General features: G+C 43.4%; 1 protein-coding gene across 1 annotated transcript in view; it reads right to left on the reverse strand.

Moving 5' to 3' along the window:
• The window catches only part of CPS1 (carbamoyl-phosphate synthase 1, mitochondrial), an 87,587-nt gene that overhangs the window by 62,339 nt on the left and 7,108 nt on the right, over nt 1-18,140 (reverse strand). The window contains exons 2-12 of the mRNA XM_010080238.1: nt 17,697-17,806; nt 13,513-13,657; nt 12,350-12,439; nt 11,586-11,642; nt 9,069-9,161; nt 5,897-5,986; nt 5,030-5,158; nt 4,603-4,709; nt 4,057-4,198; nt 1,660-1,737; nt 57-155 (exon numbers count right to left, since the gene is read on the reverse strand). Of these exons, the coding sequence (XP_010078540.1) occupies nt 57-155; nt 1,660-1,737; nt 4,057-4,198; nt 4,603-4,709; nt 5,030-5,158; nt 5,897-5,986; nt 9,069-9,161; nt 11,586-11,642; nt 12,350-12,439; nt 13,513-13,657; nt 17,697-17,806 (1,140 nt within the window). The remainder of the gene's footprint in view (nt 1-56; nt 156-1,659; nt 1,738-4,056; nt 4,199-4,602; nt 4,710-5,029; nt 5,159-5,896; nt 5,987-9,068; nt 9,162-11,585; nt 11,643-12,349; nt 12,440-13,512; nt 13,658-17,696; nt 17,807-18,140) is intronic.

Below are 18,140 nucleotides of genomic sequence, written 5' to 3' on the forward strand. Positions count from 1 at the left end.
TTAACAAGCTCCTGCCCTCATTGACAGGCATGAATAACGAGTATCTGTACACTGACCTCCACTCTGGAAGCTGCTGCTCCAGCCTTGGGCAGGACCGAGGAAACAGTAGTGCCTTTCCCTCTCTTAATCAGTGAAATAAATGAATCAAACAGGAACTAGGAAAAATAAATGCATGTATTTAATCCCCAAAGTGGAACTAAATAAATGCCAAGCAAAAAAGGAAAAAATAGGCCATTTGTGAGCTCAAGCTATCAACTCAGCTCTGCTGCCTTCAGAAAGATTTATACCATCAGAGAAGAGGGGATAATTATTTGAAATGTTTTTAACAACTTTGACATATCTGACAAAGCTGCATTCAAGAAAGTGAGGTCATATCAGGAAGAAAACACGTATCAATCATGTCTGTATGCTCTGCTTGTATATGGCTGACAACGTAACGAATAAGTGTGCATTAAAAGCTAAAATACAGAAGAGCATACACTTAACTAGCTCAAGGGAACCATCTGGAATGGAGTCTTACAGAGCTGGGATCCAAACAGGTAAATCTAAACATAAGTTGTGCTAAAGCAGTATTGTCCTTCCAGAGGAGATCCCAGAGCAGCTGTGAGAAAAGTGTTCTCCAGCCAGGCCAGGCACAGGAGGCAGCATGACCACCACACACACACAGGCAGCTGCAGGCTCCTCACCTAACCCCACACCTGCAGAGCTCTGTCCACACAGCCCCTGAAGCTGGCTGGCTGCTGGGAATCACCTCTGGAAGCAGCACGGATGGGTACTGCAAGTCTAGCAGGATAGGCACTGTGTTATAAAACCCATCCCAGCAGTGGGAGTGCACAGACAGCTGAGGGCTGTTTTGAGTTCTCTGAGACTCACTAGTCAACCAGATTGCCGTGAAACTTCTTGATATCAAGAGAATTACTTGCAGGTTTAATCAACATCATCAAATTGAGATTAAAATACACACTTCTATGTTTTCTTCCATCTTCCTCTCTCAAGAAATGCTAAATAGTTCATTTATGATCAGACATGCCTCCTCTCCCTCCCGCATCCCCTGTTGCTGCTTAGTCATACTCTGTGACTACACAACCAGTTGTTATAGAATTTGTGTGAAGTCACAGATGGGGGATTAAAATTTCATTTCACTTAGGAGAACCAAAGTGAGGAAGTGTGAATCCATTTACATAACTCTACAGTAATTATAAAATTTGAAAGTGGAACTAAAATGTATTAGAAAGTAAATGATTTTATTACAAAGCATCTGGCTGGTATTTTTTTCTGTTAAGATAAAATCCTTTTCCTTTTGCAATCACCCCAGGTACAAGAGATTTGAGCCTCATCGTGCAACAGCTTAAGCACTTCAGTAACTTCCAACACACAAATAATCCCAGCAGGACTCAAAGCATACACATCACATGAATGGAATCATTGATCCAAAGCACACAGAAGTCAATAGATGCCTTACTGCTGATTGTAATTAGCTGCAGATCAAGTTAAGCAGACACAAGCCTATGCGTGACTTGGCCCTCTGTTAGGATCCTGATGTTTCCAAAACCAAGATTTAGGACCATCACCAACATTAACACTTGTCACTGTAGCCGATACATATCCACACTCCCCAGGCCATCTGAAAGCAAGCCCAGATCAACCGTCATACAATACCTCTGTGTCTCTTGGCCCAGGATTTGCATCTGGGTAGAACTGTGCTGTGAAAATTGGTCTGGTCTCATGCATAATTCCCTGCAGGAATAAAAAAAAAAAAAAAAAAGTCTTAGACAACTCCTTGCAAGCAGGCAAGAGAACAGGAAGCCACATGTCATCCCTGTAACCACTGAAGGCCAAAGGATTGGAGTGTTTCTAGGGGCTGTCAAATTGACATCCATTTCATTCCCAGTCTTCAACCAATGTCTTCAGAGTTATTGAGACTCTTGCTCTTCTGCTAACACTCCAATGCCCATATAACCCACTGACTGTGCATGGATGAGAAGCATAGTGGATAAACATCTTTCACTACAACAGCAAACACTACTAAGTTGTAAGCACTTAACAGAGGAGACAGGCTAGTCTCCCTCCAGAGGTACTCCTGGACCAGGCAGAGAACCAAAACATACATGGCAAAGAAAGATCACCTTGGACAAGGCTGTTATGGAATGAAAGGTTTTACCATCCTGATCTGGTTGGTTCTGTGTGTCACAGGAGAAATGGATTTCAGTCACGTTTTTTATTTCCATAACTCACTTTAAATATTGACACAGGACCTTGCGCGTGGTCTCTGCCCTGGGTTGTTTTCAGAGCTGTGATGAAGTGGGACCACTGCTCTGGACAAACAACAGCTATGAAGGACCTAAACTGAGTTTGGAGACAGTGCTTGTAGTTTCAGTTGGAGCCAGGAAAAACGGACTTCTCACTTGCGTGGCCTGATAGCACCAAGGAACATGGTCCATGGGGAGACTGCCCTGTAGCTGTCATTGCTCAAGGCCCCTGATTCCAGACAGAGGTAGAGAAGTCCCTCAAGAGGAAATCCAGGAAAAAAGTAGTTCTGATATAACCTGCTTCCCTTAGGAACAGACAAAGGAGACACAACAACTCCCACGGAGCAACAGTGCCATCCAGAGCTGCAGGGTGGGATGCTAGGATAGGACAGGGATGAGAGATGAGCCAGTGGCCACAGGTGATCTATGATGGTATAAGTTTCTGTCCTCAGAGTAAAGAATGTCATCAGTATGTCTTATTTTCCCTGAATGCTCATGTTACTTCTAGTTACATAAAAATATCTTTTAAAAAAATTCACTCCATGGCTTGTCAGTGTTTGGAAACCTGTTTTGGCCCTGTCCAGCTCTGATGGTTCAAGGCAGCCACAAGAAATGTTTTTTCTCTTTCAACCAGAGGAATGCAACAGACTACACATCCAACCCTGTTCCTGTTTGTGCGTCCCATGCTAAAATAACATTGCTCCTTGTCCCTCTCCATCTATGAAGGTTTATGAGACTGATGCTCCTTTGGGGCTCACAGGAATGATCCTTCAGCTCACACAAAAGAATGTCATGCTTCTAGATCCAGAAGAATCATGTCCAACCTTATCACCTGCTTTATGCAAATGTACCATCACACTTGTCTCCAATCTTCAGCTAAAGCAAGCATTAAAGTCCTGGAGATTAAAAGGTTCAGTTTGTCAACACAGCTAAAACAAACCCATTTCAAAAATTGAACCAAACAGCTGTAAATTTTTTGTATTAACATCTTGTTTGGTAACATTTGTCTCTGTCTAGATATGTCTGTAAGGATACAGAAAACAGCAACTGACAAGCAAAACTTATTCTCAAGTTCTGGAAATGACTGCTCCTCAGTCCTGCAAAGTGTAGCCAGGATGTGCCAGAACAGCACCGTTCAATCTGACAGACAATGTGGGGCATTTATACAAAACAACAGAGAGGCATATTTCTGTGGGGGAAATTGCTTTTGAAAATACCTTATTTTCAATTATTTTCTGATAAATAACAAGATTTCTGACTTGCACAACACTGTGTCTAACGGACAAGATTTAAAATGGGCAATTACAAAGCCTGATATCTGTCTCCATGTCTGTCTGACCTTGTTAAAACTGAGCTATGGGATATTGTTTTCCTTCTTATGCTTTTCCCTGCTCAACTGTGAACCTCCAGACCCCAGGCATTTTTTATTTTTTTTTCCCCCTACGTGGATGTCGCTTGATACGAGACCTCTACCTTAGATCCTGTAAGTTGTTCTCTATAGGCAACTGCCTCTCTCCCTCATGACTTCAGTCCTTGGACTTCTATTTACAATAACAGGTCAAATCAGACTGCAGTAATGTTCTAGTACGGAGAACATCAGGCTAGTGCGGAGAGCTGCAGTAATGGTTCGCCCCCTTTTGGGCTGTAAGGCAGTACCCCAAAGAAAGCAGATGGCCAGATCGTCAAGTTTAGTCCTGATAACTAATTGTAATCTGATAGCAAGCTTCCAGGAGGTGAAATAAAGCGAGATGGAGCCTTTGCTCACTAGAGGCTGCTATGTGCAGGTATCTGGAAAGCATGAGCTCACCTCATTCGATTGATCATTGGCATTCACAAAGAGAAGTCTCCAGCCAGGTGGGAGGGTAGAGCTGTCGATGGCATAACCATGGTTCTGAGCAGTGATGACAGCCTGTCCAGTCACTGCATTCAGGACGGGCTGGTTCTGTCCTCTGAAACAGAAAGGATCAGACAACAGAGGATGGAAGCGCCAGATGTGTCCACATGCCAGAGTTAGGAAGAGTTGATAACTGTGGGACTACACACAGCAGTTCAGCAGTAGCTGGTCAATACTGGCAGCCAATCTCAAAATGACAAATCCTAGGAGAAACTTGGCTATCCTTCATTTTGATGGGGATCAATTACACCAACTACTTGCAAAACACCCTCAAAAAAAGTAATGCATGACATGGTAGCTTAAATTAAAGGCCAGGAGAACGGCTAGAATGAAGAAATAATGTTACTGACATGCAAGCTCCCATTAAGGTAGTTCAGAAGCAAAGCACTGCTGCTCTGGGGCCTTTTGCAATGCTGAGCAGGTCTATTGAGGCCCTGGGAAGCAGAAATGCTGCCGCACCTGTTGGCCATCTGCATCTTGTAGGAAGTAGCTCCGGCTGCTATTCCAGTGATTAGATTCCCCATGCTAATTCCAAACAAGGGCTCTGGGCGATTGCTCTCCAGGACCTAAAATGAAAAGGTTTCAAGAGATGCTGGAGTATTGGAGTGTCTCTGTTCAGCAATTCCAGCATAAATCATACTAGTTCCCTCAGAGCAGCCACACAGACTTAGGAAACAGCTGAATGCAAGGGTGGCAACAGCCTATAAAGGAAAGTTTCTTCCTCTTGTGGACCAAGTGGACCAAGATGAGGAATAGCCCAGCCAGCTGAAATGACTGAATAATATTTGGTCCATAGCACATTAGTACAATCAACTGTTTAGATTTAAGGCACTTGAAAAAAGGGCAAATAAACAAGAATATTTGTGCCAAGGCTACTGCACTGTACCTTTCTGACATTCTGAATCACCTCCTGGGCCTTCATGGGATCCCCTGGACCTCCGGAAATTATGAGCCCATCATACTCCATGCTGGTGAAATCATGGTCCCATGGAACCAAATGCACTTCTGCACCTCGCTAAGAAAAAACAAAGGGAAGAAGTGAGCAGAAGAGGGGAACAAATGAGTTTATGTCAGGAAGTTGTTTTCATGCTCTCATATCCTAGAAGTTGAGTTTGGATTTCAGTCACTCCTTTGTCAGGGACAATAAGGAGGCTTCTCTCCACTACCACTACACACCACTGCGCTAACAATGGGAAAAGATTTCCACAGAAACACAGAATGAATGAAAAACTCAGGCTGGAGGAACCCCAGGAGGTCACCTAGTCCAATCCATGCACAAAGCAGGGGTCATTTCAATTTTAGGGCACACTGCTGAGGGCACTGGCCATTTAAGTTTTCAATATTTCCAAGGACAGACGTTCCACAACTTCTCTGGGCCTGTTTCAGCCATTCAGCACCCTCACTGTAAATTTATTTTTTTCCCCCATATACTTATTTTTGACAATGTTGGGTTGACTTTCCTTGGTGGTTCTTTTGAAAGACTGTACTTGTCTTTTTAAAGCTCACCTTCTAGGAATTCTTCTCATGGCCAAGAAGTTGCTGCACAGGTCCTCTTCCTTACCCCTTCAATACAGTGTACCATGTTCAGAAAACATCTCCTAGTCCATAAAAATCATCCTAAAAATTTTACCTCATTTTAGAAGGGAAACTGCTACTAGAATGGATGTGTCCAGGTGGAAGGAAGGCTAGTGAATACAGGTGAGGCTCTTACCAAAGCAAAACAAGAGATGAAGGACATAAAACACTGACCTACCTTTACCAGCAGACGGATAACGTTGTGCTTCAACCCACAGTCGACAGATACAACTTTAATTGGATTCCCTCTGCCATAAACCTTGACTTCCTATAAAAAGACAGATCATGCTGTAAATGGCAGATCACCCTCTGCCCCCAAACAGAGGGAACGTGTAGAAAAACTTTTCACCAACATGCAGCAACTGGTAGTTATCAATTTACATGGAAATCTCTAGAAGTACTGCAGACATTACCACTTCCTTCATTTTCCTGTGAAAGTAGAAGTTATAATGCTCATTTATATAGTGTTGATTACAGCAGTAACAGCAATCTCTAAGAAATCACTTGTTTCCATAGCTAATGACAAGCTTTTTTCCTGTGTTTCACCTCATTAGCAGTGAAGTAGCAAGCCAGTTCTCAAAGATTATTGCAGCCCAAGAGAAATGTCAGATACATGGCAAGAGATTTTCAGCTGAAGTCATCCTGCTGATGTCAGTGGAGCAAGGCTACTTCATACCTTGAAGTTGCTACTCATGCTGTGTAATGCTGAAAGGAGATTTTTTTTGTTTGTTTGTTTTTGGTGTATCGGAACACATCTTGTAGTTCACACTACATAATCAGGTGGCAATATACACCACAATTCCTTTTCGAGAATTAGTAGAATGGAAATCATACTGAAACTGGGTCTCGTTAGATCACTCAAGGCTTCTGATATGAAGCTGTGCTTGACATCAAATACGACAATATCTTCACAGTCACCAGTACACAAATGGATTCTGCTTCCACAGTCCGTGGTGGAACTGCATCATTGCACAGAAATTGTATGGGTCTTCTACCTGCTGTCCTTCAGGCTTCTGGAAGGTGGGCTTCAAAAATCTCAAGAAGATATTGGTGCTCTGTTCTCACAGAAACTAATTTAGTGTCATGTGCCAAAGTCCCTTAAAAAAAAAACGAAACAACTCACCCTCCTTTTTAAAAGGGCTTTTGGAGACTCCTAAATTATTCACAGCATCCATACTTAAAAATCTGCAAAATATTACAAAGCAAGGATCTCCTTCAAAGGTTCTCCCTGGCTTTTCTAATGGACAGAAGGAGTTGTGGGACAAAACTGCTTTGAGGTACTTTAATTACCTCGCTCTCAAAACTCTTCCCTGTCCAATTAATAAGGCTATGATTTGTTATAACATTTCCTTCAGCAGCAAGACTGATTTTAGATGCTACTATCTTCACAATCCTCCCCCCACTTCTCACACTTACTGTTCCTCCAGAGGACTGACCCCTGCATCTGTCTGAGAGTATGTCTAGACAGAAACCAGACTGGGAACTGGATCAGTGAACTGTTAAAATACATTCCTTCTAAAGACAGAGGATTTCTCTCATCTGTTCACTGCACAGCCTATAAAAACTGTCCCAGTCTGAAAGGATGATGTGGGAAGACTGTGAGACAGCAGTCAGGGAGAGTAGAAACTCCTGCTGGCAATAGCGCAGAGAACAAAAGGAGTACGTGGGGCTGTCTGTGTGGCTAGAATTGATCTTTCAACTTCAAGTGGTTAAACACCTCTCATCTGCTTTGGGACCCTGACCATCACATGTACCAAAATCCATCTCCAACAAAAGTTCCTGCAAAATACTGGCACTTTTCTACATATAAGGAATGTTAGCAAATAGAGCCTATACCACTAGCATTGAAAGAAGGTGGAAAAAGAAAAAAGGAAAATCAATCACTCCTAATGTACAATTGATAAGCAGATTACTGATCTTACTGTATCCTGATTTACATGAAAACAGCTGTTTGGCAACAGATAGATTATCATGTCCAGTAATTACCAACATTGAACAGCTTACTTCATTTTCAGCTTTATTTGTGATGATGCTTTTCAGCCTATAAAACGAAGTTATAAACATAATGAGACCACCAAAGCCCTGTTAATCTTATTACAGCTCCCTTTTAGAAGCTATTTTCAGCATCTTTACAGCACTTCTGCCTTAGTAATTGCAGAGTTTAGCATCAGCAGCCTTACCTGTTTCTGAATTACTGCTCAAAACAGCTCCACCTGCATCTTGTAATCATAGATCACAACCTCAATAAGAAATTGCCATCCTTCTGTGTAGCAACAAGGCCCTGACTCAAAATACAGCGGAGGCACTGGCATGAGTTTGTGAGATCCGCAAAGGTGAGATTTGCAAGGCTGTCTGTGTATTCCAGGGGCATTCCAGGTAACTAGTTACTACTGGAGATCGTGCTTCAAATTCCCACTTGCTCACCGACCAGTCTGTTCAGGACTGCTTCTCACTCATGCCACTAACACACCAGCTTGTGCACAGAACAGCATACAAGGGAACTATTTGTAGTACTCTGCCAGGGCCTCACTGAGCTTGAAGGAGCTGCAAACACTGCAGTAAGCATGGAATTTGTAAATGGGACTCAGACACACTGATCTTTCTTCAGTGAATGGGATTAGGCACCCAAGGCACTCTTCTTCCCACAATTAAATCCCTAAAGGGTCCACAATTTAAGACATTAGCCCTTGCATTAGTACAAGAATAGTTACTATTTTTAGTATGGGCCTGGCTTGCTACGTCCTCATGATTTGTAATGTTTTTCTCAGCTTGTGGTCCAACATAGTTTGCACGCCCAGCTAACAGAGTACAGACTGAACTGCTGTTCTGTATGTATCTACAAAGCAGCTAATACCAGCAATATTAAATTCGGGGGATTCCTAATTTGGTCTCTTTTTGAAATCTAGAAATATCTTCTGGAATCACTGCAACAAAATTATACCTGAACCCAGATCATCAAATATTATTGTGAGCTTTCCAGAAATTCGTTTATGGAAAGCAACTATTCTTCTTGGTGAAAATGATCACCACATACTAGGTCTAAAATGTATTCCCAACACTTCTCAATCCTATCTTAGTAACAGACAGTCCTCTGATAAGAGTCCTGTTCAGACTACATCCAGCTGATAAAGCAGCCCATCTTACCTCTCTTTCAACACAGCACCTAAGGGGCTAGGAGGATTCCACAAGGATGTTGTTGAGATCACAGTCCTTCAAAGGTTTGGAAAGGTGTGTGATTTAGAAAAGGTCCCCAAATTGTTTGTTTAGAAAGTCTGGATGATCCCCAGAGCAAATGAGGACCAGTTACTATCTGGAGTGTACAGCGTTGGGACTACAGAAGAACTTCTCACCTTTGTTGAAACTTCTGCAATTAAGTTTTGTTTATTTGGGTCTGCAAACTCCATGGGTTGACCTTCAAATTCAATCTTCCCAAGTACTGTGCCCTGTGGAAATACAGCGGTAAACAGCAGAACATGAGCAAAGGAGAAGCTGTGAACACTGGGACAAGGTGCTGACAGGCACAGCAGCAGGAACAGCTGTTTAGAGATGGTTTCATGGTGGCTTATAACCACTTCCAGCATCTTCAGAAGTTTATGAGCCTTCCTTGGTTATCAAAAATCTGTTTAAAATCCTTCATTCAGGGGAGAGGCAGTGCCAGGAGTAAAATTTGTTAATAGGTAATTTAGCAAGCTGTCTAGTGACAGTAAAATCAGTTGCCTTCCAAGATCAGAATTCTGATCTTCAAATAACTGTTGTGCAGATCTGGGAGTAATCCCCAAAACAGTTGGAAGCTTTTTGTTTTTGGAAACCCACTGTGAGGTCTTCAGCCACCTCCTGTGACAGCTACAAGGCAGCAGAGCTGGTGTAAGGCAAAGCTAAGTAGGAGGCAGGCCAGCACAGCTGTTTTCCGAATAAACTGTTTAAAAAAACAAAAATCACCTCCAGCAAGTTCTATTCTTTATTGCTGTTATCACGTCACAGAAGCTAGGACTCTCTCACTCTGACAGCAGCATATCCTTCTCCACCTTCTGCTCATTAAAATTCTCAGTCAAAAAATTCCTGTTTTGGCTTTACCTCACCACTGGAATAAGTGGGATTAGCCTAGGGTTAACCTCTTCTCAGCATAGGGACAGGGTGCACAATACAGAACTTTGCAAGGATGGGAGGGGAAAGTAAAACAAAGGAAGTCAACGTTTTGTTGTAATTTATAACGCGGAACACTTTCATGAAAAAACATGTTAAACTCAGCTCGCCTTGTGGATATCACATGACCACACATACTGGGAATGCTCATTGCGTTTAATGAAACTTACATGCGATACTTCCACAGTTGGTCATAACTGAAGTATCCTTGCCATTTTCCTAGGGCAAGAAAGAGCCAGCATCTTGCATTGCCATGTCCGTTACTAAGGACAAGTTTTAAAGACAGAGTTTTGCTCTTAACAGTGGCTGACATCTTATCTCATCTTGACTAGCACCTTACACCAACAGCTACTCCAGGCTGCTTTGTGTGGAGCAGAGCTGAAAAGGTCAGCATCATCTTAAACAAGGCATATTCTTGGAAACCACAGAAACTGCTTAGTGCCACCATGCAGTCAGTCCCCTAAATGCTGATGACAAAGCCCTAAGGCCCTTGCTCTCAAAGAGGAACCCTGTGTTTTACCTTGCTCCCAGATTATTCAGCCAAAGGGTGCCCTGCATTTACCCTTAGAGTGCAATTTAAAAAGTCACTGCTCAATTCTGCACTGATTGTAATGAAGCCCCGTTCTCTCCCCCAGTTTATAAACAGACAGGGAGTGACATACTAAGCTGCTTTTTTCAAGCCGAGAAGACTGGGAGTTAAGGCTACATTATGCATATTTTAAAAGCCATAAGCCAATACCACTCAGAGACCTGTATAACGGGCATTACTACCATACACTGCTAAGTTACTGGATAAACACAAAAGCATATTTACTTTGAATGAAAGGAACGCTGATCTATTAAACAGTATCTCTGAAGAAAGTAGAAAATATATTGCCATTTTCTATTGTACTGAACTGCACTTGCCTGCTGTCTGTAAGACCAGGACAATGCCCTATCCTCCATAAGAATTCATTTCTACAAATACTCCTCTGTTCAAGCTGGGTATTTTGCTCTGTGCAGTGAAAGGGGGTGGGGGCTTGGACTGCAGTCTGCAAATTGATCACCTAAAGACAAGAGCAGCTTCAAATAATCCATTACAAAAGAAGAGCCTCCAAGGCGCAATTACATTCAGACTGGCTTTGATCACTGTTTCAGCCAGTGTGAAGCCTACCTTAACATTAACCTCCGTTCAGTAACATAATCCTGCTCCTGTCCTTCAATTGTCAGCTCTTGGAAACCAGAGAAAAGTAATGACTATTAAAAATAATAGCAGGCTTTGGCCAAAGAAAACCAGCCTGAGTTAGGAATTCAGCTTAGGTTATTGTAGGCACTCCTTTGTATCTGAGGAGCAGAAGAATTTCCGCTGACCAAAGGTGGTGCTGTTTGTGAACTAATATCTACATTATCTCACTGAGTTTTTGCTCTCTCTGACTATTGCTATCTGAGGTACCATGTAGTTGACACTACTACCTGTTGAGGCCTTTCATTTACATCAGCTTGTGCCAGTTCACTTATGTAGAACAGGAAACACAGTGCAGAGCCAAGGAGAGGGGGCTCCCTGGGAGCATTGCCTCAGCTGTACAGAAGACACAGTGCCTTTGGAAGAACACAGGGAGCTGAGCAACATCTGAGGGGAAGGCAGCCCAGCAGTAGCATTGCCACCCCAGGTTTGCTGCACTGTTAGAAAAAGGGCCCAGCAATGGTAAGGTTAACACAACTGGATCAAGGGAAGCAGATCATACCTTGCCACGAATTAATTTGGACAGCATTCTGGTATCAATCCCGTACAGTGCAGGCACCTGAAGAAAACACAAGGATAAAATAGAGAACCATCAGCTAAGACAGAGGAAGACAGCAGCCAGACCACTTTGTTGAGATGAACATGTCCTTGTTTAAGGAGCTCTGGCTCTTAGCAGCACTATTACCACTGGTGCCTCCCTTCCAGTTCTTCACTTCTTCTCCCTATTCCCACTCATAAACAGCTTAGTTCTTCAAATCTAGTTTCCGCACTAAAAAGCACAAAATAAAAAGTTAACATGGCAAATAACTGTCTCATTTCTGGGCCTCGTTTTGCCTTATTCATGAGCACAAAACCCTCCCAGCTGTCACAAGTCAATGGCAGTTGGCTGGCACGTCCTTGACTTCCACAGCTTCAAGTTCTACAGCTAACATCTCTTAAGGTTACAACTGTGGCAACCACTAGGAGCAGCACTACAGAAACATCTGACTAGAGAACAGAATATAATCTCATGTGTATCGTTTTTACGGAGAACCAAACATCCCCATTTAATTAACATTCCTTCTGGATAGATTTTGGAAACATCATTGCACCCTGAAAAAGATATATGGACAAAAAATCAAAGAACTAAGGAACACAGAATGAGCCCAGTGCAGACTGGTGAAGACATTGGAGGAGAAGAGTGGCTACCAGCTCAAAGCAGTTCTTTCCTCTGGTCCCATACACACAGGTCTGTTCTCATAACGTAGTTACCTCTACATTGCTCACCTGTTCTTCCTGCAACCACTCTCCCAGGCTCCTAGCAGCCTGCCAGTGGCTGTACTCATGGCTGTAATCCAGCACCAGCAAACCTGAAACCTGCAGAGAGAAGAAACAGCATTTTGCACTGAAGGATCACTCTGTACCTGCCCTGTACTTTCTGAGTTTTCACTATTCATCCACTGCAAACCGCATCTCAGGACGAGACGAGGCAGACATGGTGTGGCTGCTCTTATATAACTAAAAGATAGCAACTTGAGTCCTCACAGAGGGAGTGCACAGAACAGGGACCTGGAAAAGGGGTGAAGACTTCAGTGCTCTGTCATGACTGTACCTGGGATACTCTACTCAGGAAGTTCATAAAATAATGTGGCTTCCAGGTAACCAAATCTACAAATTGCATTGAACTGAGAAAACACTTCTCATTAGAAAGAAAATGGAAATTTAAGACAAGACAAAATGTTTTATTTTGATTCATTTTTTGTTTAAGAAAGGTTTTCAGTTTTAAGTGGCATTTAATTTCAAAAGTCAACTCCATTTTCCAGTAGAGTTAGATACTTTATAAAGGAGTCATTTCATCTCAGGACAGATATAGAATTTCACTGGTTTTGTTTCATTTTTCAGTACTGCCACCACTGCATGGACACAGCCCTGCTGCTAGCCAATATCCCCTGCCCCACGGTGTAAATAGTGGTTCCCGCACTAGCACGTACTGCCTTCTCCACACAACTGTCACCTCCCCTGTCTGTGGTAGTACAGGCACAGAAAGAAAAGTCTCCACACACAGAAACTTCTCATGCTCACTGGTATTTGATCTGTCTGTGACCACCAGTCCTGGGAAAACACAGGTAAATATGAGGTAGAAGGGAATGTGGAGAAAAAGCCATCCAGGACAGCAGTTCACAAAAACCGTAGCATGTGTGTCACCGATGGGAAACATACTGCTTTCAGACAGCACATGGCCTGGTACACAGAGGAAGATGGATTAGCTTTTGCTACCATTGCTCCAAAGGAAGGTAGAAGCAAAAAGAAGCAAAAGAAAGGCTGAATATCATCGATTCCTTCTAACTTTTATGAGGGTGCCTGCAAGCTTTTGCACACATGCGCACACAATCACACACCGCAGGTGGCTAGTACCACCCTTTGATCAGCTCTGCTTTTCCCACTGTTACCTTGATCCCATCAGACTCCAGAAACCTCCTGAGGCCCATTTCATCCAAAGCAGTTGTGTCAGGCACTCCACCATTCCCAGCTATGGGGTTAGCCAGTGCCAGAATCTGCCCTTTGTAGCTGGGATCTGTCAAGGCTTCAGTGTATCTAGATGAAGAAGCAATAGAAGAAAAGTACATTTGTCTGGACTTGAAAGGAAAACGAAAGATCCAGTGAAAACAAGACAGATCTGAGTTCCTACAGGACAAAAAGACAGAAATGGTATTAATGTGAAAGTATTCTCAGTATAAAAGCAAACACATCTGTGAATCTGCCCTGACTTTGCCATCTGTGATTAAACATTTGACACTGAAAACAAGGAACGGCCTTTGCTTCTCATGTTTCATTTAAGAAAAACAAAGGAGCTATTAACAAACTCCAACTCAGTGTGATTTAACATAAGGTAAACAACTACACAAAGCACAGAATGATCACAGAACTGGAATAAGTGCATAGCATATCACTTGACCCACGGATAACATAGGGTGTCATGGACACCCCATGTGGGCAATGCTTTATCATTGCTGTCTGCTACCATCTCCTTCCCTCCGCGCAGTGTAAGAACTCGCCCCTCTTGGTGGCAACAGAAAGCTCAAACTGAAAAGCCAACAGACAACAGAGCTGTTTGCCTGGACTTGGCTCCTTCCTCAGTCTGGAGCTTGCAGGTCTTGACATGTTCAGCGCTGCAATTGCCCTTCTGCAGAGAGCAGCTGGACAAATATATGCCTATCTTTCTGTCTGGGGATCAGGGAAGCAGTTGTGAATCATCCTTGTGATTCCTCAATACTACTCTAGGTTCTTCTCTCCCACCTGTTCTGTCAATAAATCCTGCCAAGGTACCACTTCTGCAGCTTCTCCCCACAGAGGCCTGGCCTCTCTTCTAGGCAATCTCCAGGTCCCCACCCACATTTCACCTGACACACATTTCACCTGACAAGAGTCCTAAGTGCTTGGAAGTCAGTTTGTGTATCTCCGAAGAAGGGAAGTTGAGGTCAATGCTTTGGGATTCAGCAGTCCACCCTGATCACAAGGCTCCAAAGCACATCCTTATATCTTGAGCCTAAGCACAAGCCCCAGGAAGAGCAACTTTGTTCAAGTGGCTGCCTGAATAGCCTCCTCTGCAAGGACAAATCCAAAAGCATGGTGGAACATTCTTCCGCAGTGGAGGATCAAACCTAGGATTTTGCAAAGTATCAGCTCTGTATGCAGTAGATGCAGGCTCACTTTCAACCCCAAAGATGGGGACAGGGTAAACTTGGTCTGCATGCCCCTGCTCCTATTTTTCAGTTTCACCTTAGCACACAGTCCTTCACTTTCTCCCTTACACTGTAGCATACTGTTGCAGCAATCCGTCAAACAGCTGCTGTCTTTCAACCCAAAAGCAGCTGTAATTAGCAACAGATGAAGTTATCCACACAAATATTTAGCCAAATGCATAAAGACACTTCAGGATGAATCTGCCCTGTACAAAATACAATTTATTATTGTCATCATTATTTAAACAATACATAATTGTCAACTCCAGCCATCTACCAGATATCAGCAAGTTGCAAGAGACATTTTTGTGGAACATTGGACTTACTGCCAGAAGATTAATTATCAAACATTGGGAAACTCTTCACAAAAGCCGGAATGGTTGCAGGCAGATATAGACAATTGCAGCACACCAGCCAGCTCTGAGAAATTACACGTCAAATGAACAATGGCCATGAAATATTTTCAGGTAAGCCTGTCCTGCTGTTCAAATCTATACCTCCTGCTGCAGGTAAACAACCACACAAAGTGCAGTGCGATCACAGAACTGCAGTAAGTGCATGGCAGCGCACATTTGGCATTGCTCTCTCCTTTTGAGTCAACTGGTTATGCTTCCAAAAGACTCTTTGTTAATGACAAAGCTAATGTAATTAAGCTTTGCATGTTATTTTTAACCTGCAAACAAGGACAGAGAGCCATTGGGTTTGGCTGGGGTACGAAGAAGGCAGGGAGACACAACGCCCTTTCAGCAGGCACAATGCCCTGTGGAGCAGAGGAGCAGATGGGAGCACAAACTCCAAAGATGCTGCAAGGGCCAATCCTTGTGTGTCTGCCCAAAGGTCTGCCTGTTTTCAGTAAATTCCCGTCAATCAGTTTTCTTTCTAGAATATCATGGGAAACATACAGACTTTTTGGAGGCAAATGCATTTACTGAGCTGTTTCAAAAATGGGGACATTTTATGAGTTGTAATTCTTCTCCTTTCTGAGCTGGAAATCTCCTCTCTTCCTTTTTGTTTCCTATACCAAGCAGATGGCCGCAACACTAGGATTTTTTTTTTTTTGAGTAAATGTTTCTGAAAAGTTCATCCTCATGCTTTTCTAACGAAAATTCACCATTACACCCCTAAAACAGTGCTCTCTGCCCTCTAGAGTAATATGACCACATTCCAGCCAGCTTTAGCTACTTCAAGCCTGAAAGCGTGTACACATATCAAGTGCTTTGCCTCTCCGTTCTGTGACATGAATCAGAATGTGGGAATCCGGATGAGGAGACAAGGTGTAGACGAGCATACTAACCACCTCAGTACAGAGCCCACGCTGACCCTACTCACCACCTAGAAACACCCACTCCACAGAAAGCGGTGGTCCGAGGCTTAACAGCAGCTATGGCAAAATCACCCTCGTGCTAGCCACTTGCTCCCTGTACTGACAAATTGCTGTGTGCCCAGACTGTCTGTAAGAGGCCCCTACCCTGCGCACCTCCTTCTCACAGGCACTTAGCCTCTTACTGTGTCAATGAAAAGAGGCAGCTGGGATCCTCTGGATTTCTGCACTCAGGAAAGGCAGAGCTAGAGAGTTTCTTTCACCAGACAGCAATCCCTGGACTGGTAGCCAATCTGTCGCTTGTACAATCTGCAACAATGCTGCAAATTCTTATCTTCCTCTTCTCCAAATCAATCCAGGTCATATTCCTGAAGAGTGCTTCAGGGATACAACCTTGCATTTTGAATGTTCCCTCCATGCCCATACGCTCCCCAGCACAGGTATCCTCTCCAAATTGCTAGAAAATGAGCAAACACAGCTTCTGCTGCCACAGTAACATGTGGAGAGGAAATTAATCCATCAGGTCCTCCTTGACTTTTGGGATGTGACAAGATTTATTGCCCATAATCTATCACCTAGAAGAGAACTCTGGTGCCCTCCATCATTCTGATCTATATTAAACAGTTGTTTGTTGGCAGGTATATTAACACAGCCAGTAATTAGTGCTGTCAAAATACTTTAATTGCCTCCTAATGCAAAACTTTGCAAACAGATTCCCCTCCACAGCAATTTAACATTCTCACCAATGAAATAATTTGAAAACTCATCCTGTGAGTATCGGTTTCTCCAAAGGAGAGCAGAATTTGGGGAATGCAAGGCAGCTGGGCAAAGACAGCTATGAATGACTGCAGAAAAAAACCAAGCACCAATAACCTCAGAGTTGTCTCACCTCCTCAGGGACATGTTCCCCTCCTAGACAAAAGCCTCATTCCTCCAGGCAGATTCCCTCTGCTCAAGTGGTTCAACAAAAGCACCAGCAGCATTTGGTTGCCATCCTAAGCCAGCCACTGGCTTCTACAACTCAAGAGGACAGAGAGTCACGCTAGGTTAGGCATGAATCTGATCCTACCCTTTAGCTGGAAAGGGCACAGAGTTTAAATGCATCCTTAACTGTGGTATGAGCCAACAAATGTCATAAAGGACGGGTCACACAGGTGACCAGCTTGGGAACCTTAGGATTTAAAAATTTTGCACTCAGAAGCCAGGTTCCGTTACCCAGAAGGCTGCAGATGATTCAACTCTATACTTGACCAGGGTACTGGAAGGAGAACAGAGACACCTCCTCTGCTCTGACTCAGCAGTACATTGATTTGAATGGAAAGTGATCAGATCTCTACATACCTCACTATCAAGCTTAGTTATATCAGTCTTAAAAGTTGCCCATCACCACAAGTCACTGAAGTCTCTTAATTAACTAGCTCTGTCTCTGTATCTCTGGACTACAGTGTTTTCTGCACAGAATGCTACATGCTTGGATCAGGACACCACAAGCTTGGAAAAGGCAGCTTTCACACTTCAACAAGCTCCCAGAGAAGTTCTGGTCCTTATAGCTGATTTGCTTTTGCCTTACCCAGAAAGGCCAGTGTTGAATACGACTTCCCCTGCTGTGGAGGATGGATAGCCAAAAGAATAGCCCTTCATCTTCGTCCCATCTTCCAGCACCAAGTTCGCTGTCTGCGCCTAGAGAAATGCACATGAAGAGACTCAAACACAGGAGGAAAAGCCTTGATGTTTACACAGGTAACATCTAGGAGACCTGCCTTTCATGTCTCACATTGTTAGCATTCCTATGCCCCTCCCCCACTCCCAGCTGCCAAGATACTGTCCCTTTTACTGGTCTCCTGATGCTCTAACACCTGGAAAACATTGTGCTCCTAATGAGGGCAAGGCAGCTGGCAAACCTCACCACAAGAAGAGCATGTCCTGCTATTACTGTGGGACCACCCTGGCTCCTTCCATACCACTTTGGTGATTTTTTCCACCCATTATATCTTGCAATTAACCACTGTCATAA

This window comes from Pterocles gutturalis, unplaced genomic scaffold (genome assembly GCF_000699245.1).
Source record: "Pterocles gutturalis isolate BGI_N339 unplaced genomic scaffold, ASM69924v1 scaffold6664, whole genome shotgun sequence".
Taxonomy (NCBI): domain Eukaryota; kingdom Metazoa; phylum Chordata; class Aves; order Pterocliformes; family Pteroclidae; genus Pterocles; species Pterocles gutturalis.